The following is a 24,101-nucleotide window of genomic DNA, read 5'->3' as shown; positions in this document are numbered from 1 at the left end:
AAATGTAGTAGGCTGGTATGTAATCAATATTGATGAATCTTCCTCAAGTATCATAGCCTCACAGTACCTGTTAAATGTAGTAGGCTGGTATGTAACACACTGAGCAGAGAAACGGCTTTATTACACAACAAATGGCAACAAGAAAAAGTACAGCTTGCATCCTGTTTTTTTTTTTTTTTTTTTTTTTTACCAATGAAACCTGGTTACACCAACATTGAGTTCAAAATCAATTCCCTTAAAAAAAAAAAGTTAAATACCATTCATTTCATACTTGGATCTCCTGTCATACACCAACTATAGCTGATAATTTGTTGGCATGCTTACAGAGCATCACCTTTTCTAACTTACACTATGAAGTTTCCAACGTTTTTTATAAGACCAAAAGTGCTTGAATAAGGAGATGCACGTTAACTTCTAAAGAATCAATAGAAATTAATGATCATAAATTCAGAAATCCAATCAACTTTTCATAAAACAATAACTGCTTTACCTTTTTAAAATTCTGAGTAATTATGCTCCCTAGTGTGTTTCCTAGATAGGAAATCCTCTTAGAATAATAATTACATAGTGACCTTCTTTACCAAACTACCTTCAAATAACTTATTGTTTTAAAATATATTGGGCAAATTTTCTTTCATTACTTTCAACAGTAGACCAAATAAAATTTGAGTAAAATGTTTATGCTTCTTCTTGGAAGTTTCTGTCTGTACATAATTGGAAACTTCTGGACAACCTCAACTATTCAAAAACATTTGTACAGATTCAACACAGTAGAACAGGAAAAATCTTTGATATACAATTCTAGTAGGGAAGGTGACAAAATTTGAGAGTCAATATCATTCGAGCGTTATTGCAATAGGGCACAGGAGATGCAGATCGCTGTGATCCATGCTGAGAGTCCTAATAGTTATGATTGAAGTGTCTCCAAAATACAAAGGACCAGACACATTTTCATCTTGACAATTATAAAGGGACGAAAAGGGATCAGAAGAGAGGAAGGGAATGTTAAAAGGAGAGAGAGAGACTTAAAGGGTGACCTAAAGGGGAGGGGGAGAGCACTAGTGCTATCGCCACCTCTGCCACAACGTCCTCATCTTTCTACATCTTTTATGGTCTTGGGGAAAAAAAATCTTGAACTCTTCATGGTTTGCACCTGCAGAGTGCTGTTATTTCCCTCTTTGACACAAATATTGCCAAGTGCTCAGACACAAAATTTCTGCAGAAATATACGCACTTCCACTGAATATAACATGTAATTCTTTTTTAACTTCCCATTCATAACAACTTAAATGAACTGTTTGAAATGAGACACAGAGCTGCAAATGAACAGTGAATAAAAACGTAGAGTATTAAATGACTGCTTCCCTTACTAAGTTCTGTCATTCCTATGCAGTGAAAGAGGTAAGGATACTGTGGAAAAAAAATAGTACGTAAACCTATAATTAAATACATATGCACAATACGGCAAAAATTAAAGCGTATGAAGAACATTAGCTTGGGCATTTCCTAATTTCTTACTGCTTCATTTTACAGCTAGAAATTAGTCACTGTCCTCCCACTCCCTACAGAGAGAAAATTCATTTCAAAAATAGGGTATTTTGGAATGTGGAATCATTTTGAGGAGAAACAGGACACGTCACTGAGTAACTTCAAGAGTGAATGAGACAGGAAGCTCATATGTTATTCTATATGCATCCTTTCCTATGCACATATACCGACCCTGTTTTACAAGCCTCCGTAGATATATCGGAACTGAAATACCATACAACCTTCACATGCACCAATCCAATAGAATAACGAGGATCATCTATTCAGCAGAAGTTTCCAGTCAGATTAAATGCTTTCATTCTCCAAGCCAATGAAATATGGGAGGTTGATTAGTTTAACTGTGCAACATAGCCCATTCACAAAATGAAACTATAAAAGAAAAAACTGTTTCACTGAAGCATACTGGCAATCAAGGAGATCCTTCCTTTTTAAATACCAAGTTTTCATCACCTTCAATTGAAATGCTAGAGCTATTTATGAAAACAGGCAAAATCTCAACTACCTGAAAAGCTACATTTTCCCCAATCTGTTTCTTCTTGTGGGTTTTTATTTTTAATGGTTTATCCATATCTAGTAAAATTTTCAGGAAACAGGATTTGTTCCTTGCCCTGGCTTCACTGGTACCACGTTTCAGCTGAAATGACCAACTGAGCAAGCATTAAGAATCTGAAACAACCCATGGAAAAACTTCAGGAGCTTTAGTGCAGGCATTGCAGCTTATTCTCTTCAAAAATATATATATATAAAAAAAATAAGTTCAGTAGAAAGTTTAAAAGCTAAACATGAATTTTTACTCTGTTCACTATTAGAAAAAATGAATTTTAAGAACCAAGCAAAATGACAGCTAACTGCAATCTGTCATCAGAGAATCTGAATTAAATCTTTTGTGCTAGAGAGCTGCTCCTGGTAAGGAAATGCATTTTGACCTAACAACAATCTAACTATCTAAAGCTGTTTCCTAATTTCCCATTCAAAGGAGATGTCTATTATTAGTAATAGGAGTTAGTTTTCCAAATAGGGCATGTGAACTTATCTTTTCTGAGTTCAGAAAGAAGAAATACTTTAAAAGAACTACTGAAACCGTGCTGCTCACTGCTTTAAGTACGCATTTTCTGACACAACCTTCTGTTTTCATGGTTGCACTTTTAAAATGTCAAAAGCTCAGAAGAAGAATTTCCATTCATTTTGGTTAAACAGTAAGTAAACAAGTTTAGAACTGGGTCTTGAAAGCAAAAAGCACAACAAAGCATAACACAGATGTTAAAAAATATAATAAAAATAAATGATCTCATAAGACCCAAATTACTTCTGCTTTATGTATCACAAGACATCTTGATCAGGACAAGTCTGAGCTAATGAGATACTAGTTAAAAGAAAGGAGAAGAAAGGACATTAAAATAATTTCAATAATTGACATTTTAAACCCTGATTCAAAAGCTTCTGAAAATCTGTTTCCAATGACAGAACTTGACCTAGAGGAGAGGGATCTCTCCTCTTCTAATATTAAGAAGTTCAGTTCACTCAGCATTTTTAACTGAAGAGCTTTGGAGTCACAGTTCAGGTCTCTTTCTTATTTATTTTCTGTTAAAATCATGATGTTCAGAGATGTGGTAAATACTTCTAGTCTTTTAAAGACTACATGAAAGATAGATACAGACAGATTAAAAATGCCACTAGATGTGTCATGACTTGTTTTGACACATTTTTAAACATAATGCTCCCTTAACTTTCCATCAAACACTATTATGAACTGCTTTTGTTGAATACTTCTAGCAGGCTATTGTACACAGTGAATCACAACCTGCATGGCCTGAGGCCAGGAAGGAAGGTGTGGAACGTGCCTTTACAGGTCAATTTCCACTCTCCAAGTTTGTATTTGAGGGAAGGTCGTGTTACAACACAGATTTACATAGCAGACAAATTACACGACCGCCCGTTCTCAACATTTCATAATTTCAGTAAGAAATTAGGTCATATGAAGCGTGGGGAAGGAAGAAAAGAAGGGGAAATAACCCTATCTATCCTTTCACAGAAGTCTGAAAAATTAAACCAAAAACTTACTCAACTGGAGTTCTTGCCAAAACACTGGTTAAAAAATAAAACAACTGTATTAACAGTAAACACAAGTTTAAAGTATTTCATTTACCATTCCTTTGTAAAAAAACACTTTTCTTCTTTAATGCATCAAAACAAGCATAAATAAAATGTGCTCTATTGCCCTTTTGATTTTTTTTTTTATTATTATTTTTACTCCAAAACATTTATATATTACAAATATGGATGTTATCAAGGAATGTGTTATTCATTTCAGGAGCTTTCATCCCCAGTCTAGTCTAGTAGGAGTCTTAAGAAAGGGAACTGCTCTTTGTATTGTCTGTCTGGATGAAAAGAATAATAATTTGGAATAGCTTTTTTCCCCCTCAGAGCCTGAAATATAGTGCACTTTAAAAAGGGAAGTATTGGCCAGCATCAGCACTGCCTGACATTATGTTTATACTAGAAGGAGACTAAAATTACAATGTTCATATCTGGCATTCTTTGAGTACACATTGGCAAAATAATTAATTTTTAAAGTTATTTTTTCTGCAGATATTTTACGATATTTTCATGATTATGATAAAATTATTTTCACAAGCAGTTAAGAATAAAGTGTCTAAGTATGCATCCATATATCTGAATTTCATTTAGCTTACCAGACTAATATTTGCACACAAATTCCTATGAACATCGTAAATTGTACAGTTAAAATATGCTAATCCATCTACCCAGCTTTCAGGGTTTGTTTTAGTACACTCGAACAGTTACAGGGTTTAGACTGGCATACTGTTGGTAGTCTTTATAGAGCAAACAGAAAGACTAGACACTAACAGAGAAATTACTAGCTTCAATAACTGGACCTAATATTTGCTTAATTTTTAAAAATGGCAAATATGAAATCTGACTTATTCCCAGCAGTAAAGAAGAAATTATAACCTTCTTTTTTATTTTTTCTGCAGTCTTAAGGAACTCTTGAACAATTTTTTGAAGACATTCATTGTGTTAGCTAAGTTTTTATGTGCATTTGATACCTATTCAACAAACAAGAGGAGGAAACACAGAACTTTTTGTGGAGTCTGACATTTCCTCTATTTAGCAACACAACCTCTGAGGGACTGATTTTACCAAAAGCGTCAGCTTAGCAAACTGTAGCCCTGCAGCTGAAAACTCAAATGATTTTTTTTTTTTTCATTTTTTTTTTTTTTCCTTTCTGTAACACAAAAGGAACTTTTGGGATAATTTCAGAAGGATACCAGAAAGCTTGTCTAACATACAATGGTTCCTTCTCAGCACAGCCCTCCAAACAAAGAGCAGCAGATGCACAACTGGTATTAATAAGAAAATATCTCCTCCCTCTGTTAGTCAAGAGAGGACAGCTAAGGACAAATACAGTTTCAGGGTACTTACCTACTCGGAAGTTAGTGGCTGTCAGAGTGTCAGCAGCATGGCCATTCTCACTGATGAGGGTGGTGGTATTTCCCTTCTCACAGTTGTTCTGACAGTTGCCCTTGGTGCAAGTCACTTTGCAGATGCTGGGTGTAAAGACCACCTTGATGCGACCAGTGTGATTTCCCACTGTCAGCGGAGGCAAAGAAAAAAAGAAAAATAAACAGAACACTTTGGTATCCATTGATTTCCTTCAAAAAGTTTTGAAAAAAAAAAAAAAAAAAAAGGCGGGGGGGGGGGGAAAAAGGCGACAGGTCTCCAGGAGGAGGGCAGTCTGCAGTGCTCTCTCTCATAGATCTCCAGTGGTGTCTCTGAAACAGGAGTAGGAAGCTTAGCAAACAGAGCTCCGGGATACGCTCCAAAACCACATTTAAAGTCAAGTCACTGGAGTGGGATTAGTAATCACAATGCTGCACTTTATTCACAGTCAGACAAAGAGCAATACCAAGGGCATGACAGCTTAAATAGCCAACCCTGACAGGCAGATGTAATGTAAAGAGGCTGGCTGTGCACCTAGGGGTGAATAAACTCTTGTGTCCTCCTGCATACTTTTCCTGTTTCTGCACTTATTAAGTCACTATTTGTAGCTCGACCCCTGGAAATGTTTTAGGCATGCGGCATGTCTGAAAACATCTGTCTCAAATCTCCTGGCACCCCAGCCCGAAGTGGTCAAACCTTGTGACGCAGCTGCCTGGACCCATTTTTTCACAGTTTTTTGGCACCGTTTCTCCACAAGGATTTACATATTATAGACTGAGCTTTGCTGTCAGCCTTTGTTTAAGTAATAAATAGCTCAGGCAGAGAAAAGGGTGAGGAAGTATCAATAGCCGAAAATACTAGTTCTGAGCTCAAAGTTGAAAAAAGCTATACATATATATATACACACACATATATTAATATACTTCCTTACAGTCACTTAAAAACCTTCAATGTAATGAGGACTGAGCAGGCACTAATTTTCGATTAAGCTCATTAGAAGAACTACTACTTGTTATAGAATTTGATTTTAAACCAGATGTATTTAATCCTAACAGACATCTAACAGCTGAAGCCAAAAAAAGATTAAAACTACTAATTAGTAAAATTAAGGGGAAAGAACAGATGCTATTTGCAAGTATTTAAATAGAAAACATTTTGCCCTCTGCACACTTACTAATAACTTTAGCAAGTTCTTGTAAATATATTACAGCATCTCTGTGAAAACTGTCCATAAATACTTTCATAACAAACCTAAAAGTCCCAAGAAATGACGCACAGAAAGAGAAGAATCTCCTTCCTCCTCCTGTCATAGAAATAAAAAGTTGCTGGAGAGCCGCCGTCCAACCTAGCTGCAGAATACCCTCCAGACACATATTTTTTTTAAATCTCAAGAAATACAGATGAACTTCCCACTTCAAAAGAATATGAAGCCTCTTATTTCTAGCTCTTCATAAACAAATTAAAACAATTGTGCCAACTGTTTTGTCTACAGTAAAGGCATCGCTCTATTTCAACAGCAGCTGTATGACAGATGCTCCCACCTTATTCTCCCTAATAATACTTCAAAGCAGCAAAACACTGACACATAGATAAATAAATACTTCAATTAAAGGCTAATATTGTGATTTCAGTTCATTAGAGACCCCAGAATCTTGGATGCCAAGCATTTCTTATAAAAGTTATTACCACGTTTCCCAATGAACAGAGATCTAGTGCCCTGTGAATTGCTGAGGCTAGAATTTCTAAGCTTTCCCTTTGTCAAACAGAGCTTCACGAGCAATACTACCATGCTTGTATGTTATTTGCATCTTTATATATATATATATGCACATATATATACACACATATATGGTATCTGTATGTATTTAGATACATTGTTTTCCTAGAAAAGCCCAATCCATTTTCTCTTTTATACTTCAGATGTTTTAGTAACATTTTTCCTTTAGGATGTGATGTAATTAAAAAAACATGGTTAGTTGAGTCAAAAGTCATTCCTGCCTACACTGTAAAAACTACTGTATTGGGGGACCCACACAAGTTTTCCAGCCTAGCTAAAAAATTGGCTTTGCCAGTATAACTGGAATTATACCGTGACTTAACTCTCCTTCATAATACTTTGTATTATGTTGTTGAGTCTAAAGCCGTAGGAGAATCTAGGCATGATGCTAATAACAAGAAACTCTTTTTAAAAAAATAATTCTCATTACATAGTTCACATTTTATCAGAAAAATTCTGTAGCCTAAGTTTTTGCTAGAAGATATGCTGTAATGTGAGACTGAATGGAAACTGTAAATTTGCCTCTCACCCATTTTTCATGAATAGATGTCTGCATATAAGTTTGGGAGAAAGAATATAGGAGTAGCAGTTGAACTGCTCCTTTGAAAACACTGGCCTGTATCTACAGAGGTAAAGAGTATCCATGAAACAGTATTTAAATGCAGGTTTTTAGGGCAGCAAGAAGCCTGAAAACCATGTGATGCAGGGCCTAGCCCCTACAAATATTTGAATCATCATCCAGTGATGCCCTTGCTAGAGAAGCAGTTCAATTCTCATGGATATTCTTGCTATATATCAGTAACAAAGAGCCAGGTTCTTTTAACATTAGATCTGCCTTTTTTTTCTTTTTCTTCTTTTTTTTTTTTCAGATTTACAAAAAACAAATGTAAATGTAAATTTTTCCTTGCCTAGCAGGTTGCTGCTTTTAACTTCCTCAATTCTTCTGAAGACATTTCAGAAGGAATCTGAGCTGAAAGTTGATCAGTGTATGAGAAGGACTTCGGCGATCCAAGGCACAGAGGCTGTCTTCATAGTTCCCTGTAGCCATACCTCAGGAGACAGGCCTATCCTCACCTAGCACAAGGCTCAGAGACCTTCACAGTGAGCGTAACACATGCAGATTTCAGTCAAAAAGAAACTGTGGACATTTCTCCTGAAAGGAAGCACTCGGCAGGAAGTCTGCAAGGTTAGCATCTTGGACTTCCTTGAATCATCTCCTTGACTTCTGTGGGGTTTTTTATTTATTTTTGTTTTGTTTGTTTGTATTTGTTTTGTGTATGTATGCACATGCATGTGTGTGTTTTATCTTCTATAAAGAGGCAAAGATTTAATCCAAACATGAAACTATATCTTTCCATACTTCTTACATTGTTTGGCAGTGTGAACGTTGAAAGCCCATAGAAAATGCCCTTTACTGCCATAGCCTCAGCCTCTTTTGCACTTGGGCTAGTTTATAGAAAGAAGGACACCACAATTTTAAGGTTGCATACAGGTTATTTTCATCTTTAAACTCCAGAAGCTTTACTGATGATGCCACTGTGACATTGACATGAACAGATCTGCAACATAGATTATCTCAGATTCATTTCTGGAGAAAAATGATGGTGCTACAGCACCACAACATACCTGAAATCATTATTTTTATATAGAGAGACAGAAATGTATCATAAAATCTTCAAAACCAATCTTAAATGTGTGGAAATGAAACACCTCACTATGCTCTTAAGTATAACACCAGACTTTGACAAAACACAAATGTGAGAGCAGATAAATAAATGACCATAATGAAAGAAAACACAAGTAGAAGACATAAATACCAAGCCAACAGAAAAGCTACTGGGGAAAAAAAAAAAAAAAAAAAAAAAAAAAAGCATAACTAACTGGAGATAAATTCAGATTTTTGGCTTACTAAAGATGGGACAATCAGGTTGACTTGTAGTAGCTCATCTTCGTCCCTGAAGCAGGCAGCAAACTTGTAATGGGAGGGATCAGCCAACTGCACCATCATCCTGCCTCCTGGTCTAGGTTCACTCACGCCTAAAGACCCTTAGATACATCTGTCCAAGGAGATCAATGGAAGAATGTACCCGTAATTTCCAAAACCTGTGAAACTCTCTGGGCTCAACTGAAAAAGAAAGATGCCTGGATAAAATGATGAGAGTTTAGCTGAAAATTGGCACCACCTTTATATGATTTGCTTTCCATCTCTGCAAGTATGATATAATATTACAAGCATGGCAAGCTCCTGCTGAGTTAAATTTATGATCTAACAACAACAACAACAACTGCAGGAGAAGTGGAAAATATAAGCAAGACGATTTCTTCATAGAATCCCTTCCATCCCTACCGCCCATCACGACAAACTAATTTTTTCTGCATCAGCATGAAAGGTGAATGGGTTAAGAGAGGCAGCTGGAAGGTTTTAGGTCCAGGTGGCCACAGTGGCTCATGCAACCAGTCCTGGGAAGAGTTATACAAGGGGAAGGTTTCCTTATGAATCTCCTGGGTGCCTTTGTTTGCAAGGCTGCTCAGTCATAGCTTCTTTCTAGAGGAATTTCTATAAACACATTTTTTTCTCAGTTTTATGGCTGCCCTCACAGCTCCAGCATTCTGCAAAGATTGAACTAGACAGTATTCAATAGCTGTAGTGGATCTCAGAAGATTTGTGGCATGTCCCTGTTTTGAGGGAAGACAATGGGCTAGCAGCACGAGTGAAAGCAGAACTGTTATTCTGTTAAAAAGATGACTACACTGTCCTGTCTCACAGGTCAAGTGGGGCAAAAAGAAGAAAATATTTTAATGTGTTGAAAAAAATATGTTATTGTGGGTATAATGTTCTCCTGCTTCATAGTAACCTAATCAAAGGGATGCATTTAGTCACAATAAAAATCACAAGCAGTAGTTTTTACTGCAGAGTCGTCTGGCGGAGCTTACACATAACTCTCCTAGAATCCTTGCAAAAAAATTTCTTCCAACTACTTTTAGTATTATGGAGGGTTTTGGTGTTTATTTGCTTTAACATACCTTCAGTTATGACAAATATCCCCATGAAAAATCTCCTGAGGAAACAATTAAGTAAACTGGAGGCATTCCATTAATAACTCCAAAAATGACACAAACTCAGCGTGTCAACCTTCTTCTGTACTGGAGCCAGTATGTTTTTATGTGTATTTACACAGCATCTCATAAAGCCTGAAGATTCTATCTAAAAATAAATAAATAAAATTGCACTCATCTATTCCCAAAGACAACAGTTTATGATGAGTTTAATCTAATACTGTTTCATATGTTTTCAAACAATAGCCATGATGCATGAGAATCTTGGAACGCAAATCTATCTTCTTATATCAAAGCCAGTAAGTTTTCACATGGCAAATCGATTCAGTGTTTTGAATTCTCAGATGACCAACTCCCTTACCCTCCCCTCTCTTGTTTTCTTAATTAAATGCTGACAGGATAAAAGGAAAGAAAGGAGAGGAAATTACTTATTTCCTAAAACACGTGTCTCCCAGTTATTTTACCACTACACCTGGTTTAGTCCTTACTACTAGATATGCTTGTTCAGCCAAAAGGAAAGCTGACATAGTATAAAAATCAACCACGTCAGTAAAATAGATAAGCTTTCAGAACTATTGTTGAATGATCTTTTTACATTTATTTATTTACTTGAAATATGTAAGGATGTTCTTTTTTTTTTTTTTTTTTTTTTTTTTACCATCACCTAATCATCAGTTTACAACAACCAAATAAGTTTTGCAAGATCCGAACAAGCTGAAACATAGCTACCATACACCTTGGGTATTCCAAACTCTGGGAGATACCTATACTTAAATTAAAAAAAAAAAAAAAAAAAACACAACAGGAAAAAAAAAAAAAGAGATAAAGACACTAGATCCACATACAGACTAGAGGCAGATTTTCCCTAAATTTCTGATTGCACATTGAGAGGAATACACCCCTTACCAAGCACAGAAAGGACCAAAAGAGACTGACAGATCCTGTAACCTCTCCTACCTCTTCTCCCTTCTTTTCACAGGTTAAAAAAAAACAGCACTACACAAAAATTCTGTCCATTCTATTCTTAAAACCCTTCTATTACACAAATTCCACAGTCTCTCTAAGGAACACATTCCTGTGCTTTGGTCTCTCTTCTTATTATAAAGAAGTATTCCTAATACCTAACCCACATTTCCCCTGTTGCAATCCAAATATATTATGCCCGGTCTTATCTATGGTGAACTCTGAGAAAACCTTATTCCTCTGTAAATCGATCTTTACCATACTTGAAGACTACTACTGTGAGTCCCCCCTCAGTCTCATTTTCTCCAAACCAAAACCATCTCACATTTTTCAGTCTAACAAGCCATATTTTGCAGTTTGCCATTCTTTCTTGCTTTGCTTTTAATTTCCCTCAGTTGGTTCTTGTCTTCCTTCAAATCAGCTGTCCAAAACTAGACACAGTTGCAGCTGAGCTCTGATCAATGCTGAGGAGTGAAGCAGGATTACTTAATACATCTTTACTGAAACGCTCATGTTGGTATAACTTATTTCTCTCCCCCAACAGTGCAATATTGATCCTTCATACTCAGCCCCAGCCTGCGTGATAGTCAAAGGGACACAGACATCCTGAATCCTCTTCTGACAGGTTGGAAAAGGATGTTATCCCCACGATGTGGACCATTCCCCTACGTGACGTTAGCAAGGCTGAACTGAGCCTATCTAAAAACCAGGCAGAATATGAGCTTTAGTCTATTTAACAGCCAAAGTTTTTTTGCACAAGCCAAAGTCTGGAAAATGCATGGATTCAAAAACACAAGGCACAGCTGTTGGGTAACTTCATTTTCGATTTCTATTTACATCTGCCTTTATGTATGGCAGTGCATCTGTGCTCATCAGAAATGTTGTTGCATTACATTACACACTTCATACCTGATTCTCTTTTCTCAGGCACTGCCAGTAATCAGATATGGTAATGAAACTAAAAATAAGATGACCCAGCTTTATTTCATCCAAGATCCACCACTCTCTAGGAGAGCTAACAGTACTTCTCCCAGTTCTGCATGAGGTGAGGTGTACTTGCACACACCTGCTCAGCCACACTCTTTGAGCAAGAAATGAGTGTTTCAAGCTGTGTTTTTTTTTTTTTTTTTTTTGATAGCTACACATTGATATATATATGCTACATGTTACAGACATGTAATTAATTCCACCATTCCTTCTACTTTATTTCTGTAACTCTATTTTATATTTGTATGATCTTACAAGTATTTAATTGGTCATTACAGATGAACTTATGATATTTTGTCACTTTTCAAATATTCAGTTCTATTGCCTTTATGAAAACCAATGTGCCTATTCAAAAAAGCAAAACGCGATCTGGCTATCTATTATGGTGATAAATGAACAGTGGCCTCCCCGCTCTTATTGTCATCTTGTCACCATTGCTGTTACACACTTATATAGATATTGTGTCCATATAGATACGGAGTATGTGACCAGTTCTGGGTTCCCCAGTACAAGAGGGACACGGAACTACTGTAATGAGTCCAGAGGAAGGCTACAAAGATGATTTAGAGGACTGGAGCACCAGTTGTACAAGGACAGGCTGAAAGAACTGGGTCTGTTTAGCCCAGAAAGGAAAAGGCTGAGGGGAGACCTCATTAATGTATATAAATATCTGAGAAGAAGGTGGCAAGAGGATGGAGCTGGACTTGTTTCAGCTGTGCCCAGCAACAGGCACAAACTGAAGCACAGGAGGTTCTGGCTTAACATGAGGGGGCACTTCCCTACTGTGAGGGTGACAAAGCATTGGGACAGGGTGCCCAGAGAGGTTACGGAGTCTCCCTCTCTGGAGATACTCAAAACCTGCTTGGGTGCCATCCTACACAACATGCACTACGTGATCCTGTTTGGCAGGGGGGTTGGACTGGGTGATCTTCAGAGGTCCCTTCCAACTCCACTCATTCTGTGATTCTATGATTTCTGGCCCCAGCAATAATTTTTGGTCAATTGTAGGAGAGGCAAATAAACCATTCTTCAGTTCTCTTAACCTTGGTTTAAGATAGATGTAAAGGTACACAATGCATTGCTTAAAATGATTTGCTACAGCAAAACTTGCCTCATTCAAGCAGACTTTCTTCATCAACTTCAGCAGAGTCTGATAAACTCTGATGTCTACAACACAGGTACATTGTGTTTTCTTTACTGTAGATGGCTGTCACTTAGACATCAAAGGAGCACATGTAGGCACAAGTGCTGAGATAGTTTTGAAGAACATTCATAGCTATATTTACATGTTCCCATCCAGAAGCCCTTTGTTGTCAAATCCTCTCACTGACATTGCCTTTTCAGAGGAGTCAGAGGAATTCACAGCAATTAGAATAATTTTTCTTCTATCCTGGTGCATAACAAATGATTCATGCATGGATTGGAAATCTGATTTCTGTCAGCAGGTATAATGAATCACCTTTTTTCTTCCTTGTCTCTTTTCCCCCTGCAGTGACTCCCTACATGCAATCCTCAGGCAGGAAACAACATAACTTGGCTTACATCCATTTTCCATGTTTAAAATGATGTTAAACAAAAACAAAACAAAAACCCATCTCTGATCAATAGTTTATAGTGAAAAATATATATATCATTTCCCTTTACATAGTTTAAGATGTTCCAGAAAAACATACCAATGCAAGTAAATTAACAGACTGCAATGTGGTTTGAGATGTCTGACAGGATGGCCTCAATTTTGTTTGATTAAATTTATTGGTTTATGTTTATTAGTTTTAAAGGTATTACACAGACTAGATTTGCAAAGGAATGTAATGCTAAAAAGCTTAAGTTTTAGCCTTGAGTCATGCCTCTGATCAGTCCTAGGCGTTGTGTACAAGAGATGAGAGAAGTTAATCTCAGAGGTAAGCAACCTAACCAGCATGCTGAACAGGAACGTGCCCAACCCATTAAACAGGATGTGCTAAGAACAAAAGACTGTATTTAGCTGAAATCCTTTTCGGGCTTAGACACTTTTCTTTGAGGAACTGGAGGACCTTCATTACAGCTGTGGCTCCAAACCCCACCATGACTACGCCAAAGTGTTCCTTAAGAACTTCAATACAGTGGAATAGTTTTAACAAGGCTTAGATGACTGCCCTGCTAAGGACAGGCAGGCAGATGAATGCTTCTAGCTGCAGGCCTATGTGGGAATTAAGAGACTGACACTCGGAAGGCTGGTCTTCTTCAGAGTGAAGCATTTCTGAAACAGAACTTCAAGTTCCTCAAGAGCTTCAGGCTTCAAAGTTCACAACTGTGCTTCACATTTGGGACTGGAGACATCAACAGTAAGCAACCCAGCATGAGGACTGCCATTCAAGATATCAATACATTTAGGTATCTGGGCCCAATGGGTATTCACTTGAGGGATATGGGAACAAAAGCCCCCAAACTACATTAAGGAGCAGATAATCATCTTAATGTCTAGGACAGAAAGCCGTTCTACACAACATTCATCTCAGCTGTAATGAAGGAGCAACAACCTTATTGTCCACCTCAATCTTCCCTGATGGAGGCTACTGCAGGGAATACTGCAGGAGCTGCACGCTCAGACAGTGAATTCAGCACCTTCCCATGCAACCTTACGGCTATACATTACAGTTCAGGTGGGCACAGATAAGCACACATTATTGTCATTGACACTTCAGAATTTCAGAAATAAAACAACTGGTTGCCTTATCAAGAGGACTCTTTAAAGAAGTCTCAACCACCCAATCCCCTTCAGAAGAAATTATGCATTTCATAGGCTCCTTCTAAAATTAAGACAGCAGACTTTACCCTGTCCTATGATAGAATTACAAGTCTTCAGTTGAAAAACATTAGATAAATTCTTGAGATGGACATACAATTTCCCCTTCCCACGGTACGCGACTCATTTACATAAGAAATCAAATGTTAGGTGTAACACTCTGAAATGGTAACATACCATTTCCAGGAAGAATAGAAAATAAAAATTAAATGAATATTGCCTCACTAAGTATATTCATTTAACATCCAATTTCCTGAAGGGAAGCAGCAGAAAAGCACTAAGGAAGTCAACAAACTGTAAACAGTGATAAAGGACATAACGTCATGGAATTAAGTTATAAATGAACACAACCCTCTCTGCATGCTGAATCACCATTAAAAGTCATCTCTCAGCACTGCATGATTTTTCTTCTTTAAATTTTCAGAATGGGCAAAAATGTGTTCACAGAAATAAGGATGTCACTGATTCAGAAATCTGACTGCATGCAAAAGGGCCTTCTTACAGTACTTTTTTGTCTAGGTTTGTTCATTCTTTCTGGCGTGGGCGACAGCACTGACATCAGACAAGAGCACTTTCACATCTCCTGTGAGTAAAACCAGACTTAGCTACTTAAAACAGTCAGAACTAGTTCTTTGTATCCAAGTAGTATCACAACAACTCTGGTGTTAGCCTGGCTAAGGGACTTTTAATGTTTAATTGTGTGGGTTCAACCTGTCTATATTACCCAGCTAAGTTACAATTTTGAAACACGTCATAGAGGTTTTCCCCTACAGAATTTTCTGGAAAGTCTCTTCTGTCTTTCTTCTTGAGAAATCTTTGGATTTGGAGCCAATTCTCTTTCATCACAGCAGTTGAGAAGCATTTGTCTCAGTCTGTGTTTTTCCCCAGCTATAACACATTTTGAACTGATTTTAATTCAGTTTGCCAGATCACCAATCTTCTTTTCCAACATTTTTCCCCACACTGCTGTTTATCAGTCTTGGCCTCCATATTTCAGAGCATAGATAAATGTCCATCCATTTTTGGGGGGTGAATGTAACATTTAAATTAATTCCTGTAAAAGGACCAGCAGCCCTTGCCTGCCATGCAGACATTCAATTATTGGTGAGCTCAGAGCCATAAAAACTTTTGAGTCCAAACAGAAAAATACAGTACTTTTTTTTTTTTTTTTTTTTTTTTTGGAGAGGGGGGATGCTGATTTACTGGCCTCCTCAATCATGCACCCTGTATGGACACACACAAAAGAGTATTGTTAAAACGGCTGCTGCTCTAGTACATTTCAATAAGTAGTTTACATTTATACATTTATTTTATTTTATTTCCAAGGATTTCAAACTTCATAGTTCTTTATAATTGCTAAATAAACTATGTTATTGGTTAAATTTATTTTTTCCCAGGATTTGTCACCTTACTTTATGAAGCAAAAGCAAAGTAAACGTGCTGCTGGAGTCTACAGAGGTAACTGCATTAGTGTCAACCCAGCTAAAGCACTTAATTTATATTTGGAGTTCAGCCTCTTGTTTCCAAGTCCCACTGGAATCAAATACAAACTTTAAAAGGCTGTTGTGAATTGCTATGCCTTCAAATAGCAGTATGCCTAATGTTCTTAAATGGGAGAGAGGAAAACTATGCTTTACTGAGATTGCATGGCTTTTATAATCAAAAAAGCTACACTGTTGTTTGAACCTGATGCTGACTGCACCAAAATTTTGCTTAAACATTTTTAAATGTCCCTGAAAAATCCCCCCCAGCCTCTTGAAGGGGAGCAGATGCTCTGCACACATATGAAAATGCTTTGCATGTGAGGAAAAAAAAAGTCCCTGACATTTAAACAGCACCCCATTCCCCTATTTGTATTCCCATCCCCTTATTTGTATTTGATTGTGTACAACCTCAGGAGCAACACACGCAAATGTCAGTTTCCATGAGTAACCAGAGTGAATTTAATTCCACAGTCCCTTCAAATAAGCTGTGTTGTGATTCTTCTGTTACTGAAATATTTCTCTTCTGCCTATTAGTCTTCTGTTTATTCTCTTTCTACCCACCTCATGCTGCTGGCTATACCTTGTTTAATCACAGCATAGCCATAACATTCCTCCCTTACCTTCCACTTTCTCAAAACCTCCATTTAGGGAAAGTTACCAGAGTTCAACCCTAATATACACACACATATGTGTAGGCAGAAGTTTCAGAAAATGCAATGCCCTAGTTAAAACAAGCCACTGAGAGAATTTCATAGTTTATGTAGAGCTGTTCCACAAAAAAAATACCAAGAAGGATGGAAAGAAAATCTGATCCTCTAAAGAACTGATGGTGCTTCTCCCCTAAAGCAACATATACTGAACCATGGTAGAACATCCGATCACACAGATGCATTTACATGGAACATGTCATATCTCTGAATCCACTTCTTTAACAGTAAAACATTTATGTATTTTACAGCTGTTTACCCTTACTTATTGATGGGGAAATAGTGTTATGATTTAAGTGTCTCATAGCGAAGTCAGAATGGTACAATTTCATAAAAATAGTGTAAACTCAAATCTCAAAGCAACACCTGTTTTTGTAAAATCAGCTTATGAAGTCATCAGTGAAACCAGCATGGGAAAAATCTGTATAAGCTTAAAAAGAGCTTCTGTAAGTTATCAGTGTGCTATGCTTCCAATAATAGAAAAGCTATTGTTATGCCAAAATTGTAAACAACTACTCTCCACAATTTTAAGAGGCGGAACATTTTCTTCCCCATTAATCATATATAATCTATATGAATGTATTTGAAGTTATATAAAATTGGAGGCAATACAATGCACCAGTAGTTAAGAACAGATACGTGACTTTAATATCATAAAATCATAAAAAGGCTTGGGTTGGAAGGGACCTTAAAAATGATCTAGCTCTAACCCTACTCCCATGGGCAGGGTTGTCACTCACAAGGCCCAGAACCTCGTTGTCCAACCTGGTCTTGAACACCTCCAGGGATGGGACATACACAGCTTCTCTGGGCAATGTGATTGTTTCTGCTTCGTCTTTACACAAAAATCTAGGTGCTGCCCACAGAATCACAGGCAGACTGTTGAAATTCTGGTTTCCATACATGCAGACTCACCAATTTCAAGCCAGAACACTCACACAATTAAGTCAAAGTAGGAAGCATAATTCTGTACTCTCTAAACATTATGTAAGCCATGCTACTTAAATTCCAGACTTCTTAATTTTCTTACCTAAAATCATTCTTTATTTTTTCTTGCACTGACACGTCTCCTTACTGTATAAGGAGTTTTAGTGAAGACCAAGAAAAACTGCATCTAGCTAAAAAGAAAAGTCTTTGACCATATTTAACCATGTAAACTTAACATCCAAAGATTGCAAAATTCACAGGCATTTCCCATCTTCATGAATAAACAGGACAGATTAGAATCATTTTCCTTCTTAAATACATATTTATCCTCGGAATAACGTTGTTATATAAACATGTTTTATTTACTTCACAGAATGCAGTTCTATTTGTGGGTAGGGTATGCCTTATACTTCCTCTCAAGTTCTGTTTTTAGTGTAATTTTTGATCACCTCAGGTGTTGATATATTTTCACAACATTCCTGTAATGTAGGGATCATCATGGTGGCATCATCGTTTTACATGTGTGGAATTGGAGCCCTGTGGGGGCTTGCAAAAGTGTGCAATACATACATGAAAGCAACACTAACTCCAGCAACACCAGGCAAGTGATTTCAGATTTAGAAATTCCGCTTCTTCCAGAAGAAAGGGCAAGATGTACAATGCCTCTACAAAACTATCTCAAGCTGGAAAACAAAGCATATCGTTCACAACCCTCTTGAACCTTGAAGCCCAAGACATTTTAGAGTATTCTACTGCAACATAGAGCTGCATTATAGCTCTCCTTGATCTCCCATACTCCTCCTAACCTGGCCTTGGAGCCTCATTGAGAGAATTTCTCAGGAGCGGTCGACAATGACTTTGCAATCACACCATATAGCTCTTTCAAAATCCTTTGCTGAATCCCATACAACCCATGGTTATTCCTCAGTCTTCTTCAGAGCAGGAATATCTACATGCACCAACCTTACCCAGAAAACATGAACTAATTTTAGCAGAAGGAAAATACATATATAGGTGGCTTAACACTATTCTGACAGGTTGTTTTTTTGTTTGTTTTTTGTTTGTTTTTTGATACCCTAAGAAAAGCAGAAGCTCCCCAGACACAATCCTTTATAAACATCTAAGTTTACACCTAAGATGAAAATCTCCCCCATACAGGCTCACTGTACTTTTCAAAACACATTAAAAAAGAATCAAATTTGGCTTTGTCACTGTTCATATTCCCAAAGTAGAAAAAATGTGTATTGTCTACTTGGAATGAACAGTTCAAAACACAGATTTCTTCCATAAGTAGTAATAGGCAGTGTTTTTCAAATTCTCAGCAGCCTTCCCCAACTGTCTAATTCTACCTCACCTTGTATTAAAATAAGTTTTAAAAAAGGATTTCAAATGAAGAATAACTCAACGGTGAGTGAAAACCTAACACTGTATTCCCAAGATACCTTATTTTTATTCACACTCTTAAATAATAGGAACTTGACAATAATGAAATATTCAAATTTAAGAGAAAGGCATGTAACATAACTTTCCTGGGAATGAACATCACAAAATTATTTAACACCAGAAGTGGACAGAGTGAAGCTGTGAGTGGCCTACTGTCTTACTAGTCTAATAAGCAGTTCTCACAACGGTGTTGAGAAGAATTTCAGAAATTTCTCATTTTGTTTAGAATTTGCTTATAATCATATATTTATACACTTTAGACTGTTAGAAACAACACAATTTCTTTAACTGACCTTTTTAACTACATCTATAAAGCTAGGGAGACCAGCACTAATATTTATAGGATCCATGCTCAGCTCAGGTTGACCAGTGGTTATTATTTAACAGTGCCTTTAAAAGCATCTGAAGTAGATGTACCTGATTTACTAAAAGTATCATCTTCCTGTGGGTTTATAGACTACAAGGCTGCAAACAGAATTTACATCTAAAGTTTCTGTGCTGATGTCATTGTTCTTGTTGGAATCATAGAGGACTTTTAACCCTAAGGTTTCAAATATTCAGGCAAATTATAGGTCGTATCTGTATTTCAGATCTAAAGATGAAGTGTTTTAAAGTTATAATATATTTATGGCTGATTTATCATATTTGACTTATTGCAACTCTGATGGCTTACTGAATTTTCAAGCTCCGTTGATAGGATGTATAATTGTACAGTAGAATTCAGTTTAAATGACACAAAGAACAGCCCATTCTGCTGTCTTTAAGTCTACTATATTGCGCATCAGAAAAATGAAACTGTTGAAATACAGCAAAGTAAGTGTTCCAGGAGGGACCTCAATGAATTTGAATTGAAAAATACTTAAACACAACTAATTTTTAATGCTTTCCCTATAGTATCTCCAAATGGTGGTCTGGCAACACTGTCACAGGTAATCCAAACACGACTGCCAGTCTGTGAAATCAGAAGATGTCCAGAAGCACCTGGCTCACATTTGGCAGTTTTGCTCCCAAAGTACCATTAGCCTACACCTCATCTCCCTCCACCAGAACACTCCAATCTCTGAAGACATCTCAGGACTGACACTTGTTCCTGTTTCAAGTCTATTTCAGGTCACACAATTAAAATCACCTGCAGAGGTCCAGAAAAATCAACATCAACTGAAGCTACATATAGAAAAAAATAGATATGTTCTATGGAGTGCACCTTGAGCAGATGTCACTGCGTTAATATTTCAAAAATAAAATGCTTAGAAATGGTGAAAAATAACCAAATCACTTGTTTTGCACCCTATTTAATTTATAGATAGCAATTAAGACTTGGTGACATCACCCAAGAGTGCTTATCTGGCTGTTTCATCTCTTCCCTAAAAAAAAGAAAATAAAGGCATGAATTCTAACACACAGCTCAAACTGTTTTCTGTACTATCAGATACCTGAGCCATTTTGTCAGAAGCTGCAGTCACCAACTTTGGCTCCTAGCTGTCCTTCTCCCAGTCATGTTCCTCTGAGTACTGAAATTAACAGAGGAGGTCCAATAAGCTAGAAGCTCCTGACTGGCTCCTTCGTCATATAGCTGCACATAGTTATTTCCTTATTTTATCATAAAAAATAAGCCTCACACAACTCATTTGCTATTTAGAGGCAGTTTGGTACTTGGAAGTAAAACTGACTATATCTATGATAGATTGACTCAATCAAACAGCCTGAAAGGACAAGGGCAAAAGCAAGACTTTTTTTTGACCACAGTCCAACCAGCAACAGTCACTCCAAGTACTTGGAGAACTACACAGCCTGGAATTTATATGTTCACTGGCTAGCAAGAGTCAGAATAGAACACAATCCAATACTAGTGGCACTAATATCTTATTTAGAAAATTACAGCTGGCTGGAAGAAAAGCAATGGCACCTTCTTGACAAAAGGGACTACTGGTTGATGTTGACAATACAATTAAACATCTCTGAAGGTTCTGAAAAAAGGACGTCAGGCTTCGCAGGCACAATACTTCACTGCTCTGAAAAGGTTAATCTAAAGGCCCAAGGCTGGCCCTAATGGGAAGAACAGTGGGCAAGATTCTTCTTACCCATCGATGCATTTACTGTTTAAGAAAAGCAAGCATAGGGTTACATTCAAGTATAAATGGACAGACCGTAAAGATGGGCAATACAGAGATGCAAACATAGAAAAGGAAACTGTATTTATGGACTTAAAAGAAAACCCTCTTCCCTAAATCCTCAGTAGAGCACGAGGATTCTGAGCTGTAACAGAAGTCTGTCAGGAGATTGTGAGTACCTTAGCTCTCCATCTTAATCAGTCCATTATTTTAGTGCAGGAACTTTTCTCCAAATCAAGCCAGCAGACGCTCTGTAATACCTAACCCATAATTCATCAAGCTCTTCATCTTTTAAGCCAAAACTTGTCCTCAAGCTTCCCATACAATGGAGCATGAGCCAAGGCCACAAGCTGGGCACCTTCACAATCCTTTTTTTAATAAATATGAAGCAGAAATGCTAGTGCAGCCTCCATACTGTGCAGAAGTTAATAAACGCATAATAAATTAAATATAGAGAAAAATAGTCGCCAGTAAGACCACAGTCTTGGACTCCAGCTTTCCTAGAAGGGTATCCATCATATTGAAGTAAGGGAAGCTGTCATCTTAAGCTGAATACACTCTCAACTATGCCTACTTCAACAAGCGTCAACAAAGTGTGTTCACAAAGTGTCTTTTATCTGAAGGAAAAGCTATCATCTAGAAATAGCTTCATGACAGTCCAGCAGTGAATCAGGTTGCTTTTATTTTTTCCCCCATACAGGAAATCTGTTTTGCGTCTCAACAGGATAGAGAATGTTAGTGTATTTGCTAATCTGAGAATTATATCATTTAATTATTTAGACTTTTTTTTTTTTGAAGTGTTACTGCAATTCAGATGAACAGAAGTTTTCAAGATCTTAAAAAAAAAAAAAAAAAAAAAAGCTTACAGTATGCTTTCTGCGGTTGTACTCACATTGGAAAGGTGATGCAAGTTGATCCTGGCCCAGTCTCAGTGGTAATGAGCCCTCAGTGGATTGCTCTCCTGAAATCACTTTTTTTACTGGATAATATTTGGGTTTGATCACATATTCCTGTGTTTGGCCATGATGAAGATTCATCATCAACGTCTGAGATGAAAGGGGTATCATCCTGTTTTAGGAAACAAACAGAAGAGGCAGAATGATGTAAGAATTAATAAATTAGACTTTTAAAAAGTGGTAAAAAATAAAGACATTCATCTGTACTCCAAGTTCTCAAAAGATGATTTGGGAAGTTTACTAGTTTCAGATTAAGCATGTGATTTTCCATGCATTTAGCATTCTCATTGTTGTGTCAGCTAACAAATACTTAACAACCTAATAGAGACTACAGGGATTACATCAACTCTTTTCTGATAAGAAGTACCAGCTCAGAAAGCAGGGAAGAATGGGAAAAAGCCGTCCTCAAAAATCATGAGTTGGAGCTCAGCTTTGTTAAACACATAGCTTTCCAGACTGGTCAGAAAAGCAGCAATGCATTTAATCCCATTTCCTAAAAATGTTATTTTACACTAAGTACAGAACTTAAAACCTATGCCCAGCTGACTTTCCCTCTGTTCCCAGAAATCTTGTTCCGTTCCCCACCATACCTAGCTAGCCATAAGAACACTGCTACTCCTCCCCTACTTCAGTCTTTTCCCCCATCTCATCAGAAGGTCCATCCCTGTTTCCCAGCTCCACTTTACTTCCCCCATCCACTTTCTCCTTGCCTACACTATTGAATATCTCTGACAGATGTCCTACAACCACGACTTTCCTTCATAGCAAAATTATTTCCGCTTCTTGTCAAACAAGATTATTCCTTCAAGCTCACTGATTCTCTCATAGACATTACCAGTTCCTTACTTTTGTTGTTAGCTTCTCACTGTACAAGACCTTGCCAACTTTCAGTAGGAATTCCCCCCTCCTATTCCCCCAAACCAATATTATTTACCTATATACTACCAGAAGTAGGAACCGTTTATTTTCTAACCTAAAATCTGTCTTTCCCACCCTCCACAGTACCACCCAACGTTGAACAAGCAAGGGAGCAAATCACGTAGTTGGTAGTCACAGGAAATGAAACTGAAAACTAGTTTGGGGCACTGGGTTGCATGGTGCCACTGCTGAGCAAGTAGTCGTAACAGGTCTTCAATCAACAAATCTAGTAAGAGCAAATCATCAAGAAGTTGTAGCTAGTGTAGATCACACTGCAGAGATACATGTTCCTCAAGATAATATTATCAATCACTAACCTAGTAGCAGTGGCTATATAGGATTACACTATCCTTTGCTGAACTGAAGGCACAAGGAGTTGGATGCTGTGATCCCTCATGCTCTTCTCCACTGAGGGTCTGTAGTATGTTTGGTCGGCAGAAGTGGAAATATGGGAAAATTATAGGCTTTTTAACAGAGATCCCTCAAAAAGTCAGAGCTCTGTAAGGCAGATAGCTGTCCTCAGAATAAGGCATGGGCCCTAAATCATAGAAGATGCTGGGCAGCACTTCCCCACAGTGATGAGACTGAAGAAGTTTCAGCCGAGCAAGAAGACAGATGACTACAGTATTGTTTTCCTACATTTGGAGCTGGAGCCAGACCCTATCTCCAAAGCAAAGCCTGATTCCTTAGTTATGTTATTTGAGGATGCTTAGTAACTGCTGTAACCAGTGGATTTGTGGTTAGGACAGACAATAGGGTTTTGTCCTACACAGACTCTTATTAAGTTGGATCAGCTTTAGAAAAGTGCAGTTGTTAGTACAGAAATTCTGACTCTCACATGCAACAGAAACATAAAATCAGACTATCTCCAAACCAAAATTTTCTAATACAGTACTTACACAGTCTCATTATATTCAGTAAAAGTCCATTCCCAAATTAAGACAGAATACCTTCAGCGTTGTCTTTAGGCTTCCTA

General features: G+C 37.4%; 1 protein-coding gene across 7 annotated transcripts in view; it reads right to left on the bottom strand.

The window, feature by feature from the left end:
- Positions 1 to 24,101, bottom strand: part of LTBP1 (latent transforming growth factor beta binding protein 1) — a 201,373-nt gene that overhangs the window by 126,918 nt on the left and 50,354 nt on the right. For 5 of the 7 annotated variants that reach the window (XM_082756282.1, XM_082756284.1, XM_082756283.1 and 2 more), the window contains exons 4-5: positions 22,144 to 22,319; positions 4,993 to 5,160 (exon numbers count right to left, since the gene is read on the bottom strand). In XM_082756282.1, coding sequence (XP_082612408.1) covers positions 4,993 to 5,160; positions 22,144 to 22,319 — 344 coding nt within the window. Of the gene's footprint in view, positions 1 to 4,992; positions 5,231 to 22,143; positions 22,320 to 24,101 lie in introns of those variants that run through there. The other 2 variants (XM_082756287.1, XM_082756288.1) reach the window with 1 other exon arrangement.

This window comes from Aythya marila (genome assembly GCF_965140915.1).
Source record: "Aythya marila genome assembly, chromosome: 3".
Lineage (NCBI taxonomy): Eukaryota > Metazoa > Chordata > Aves > Anseriformes > Anatidae > Aythya > Aythya marila.
Note: the sequence above shows the minus strand (reverse complement) of the source record. Positions and strands in the feature narration are given on the sequence as shown.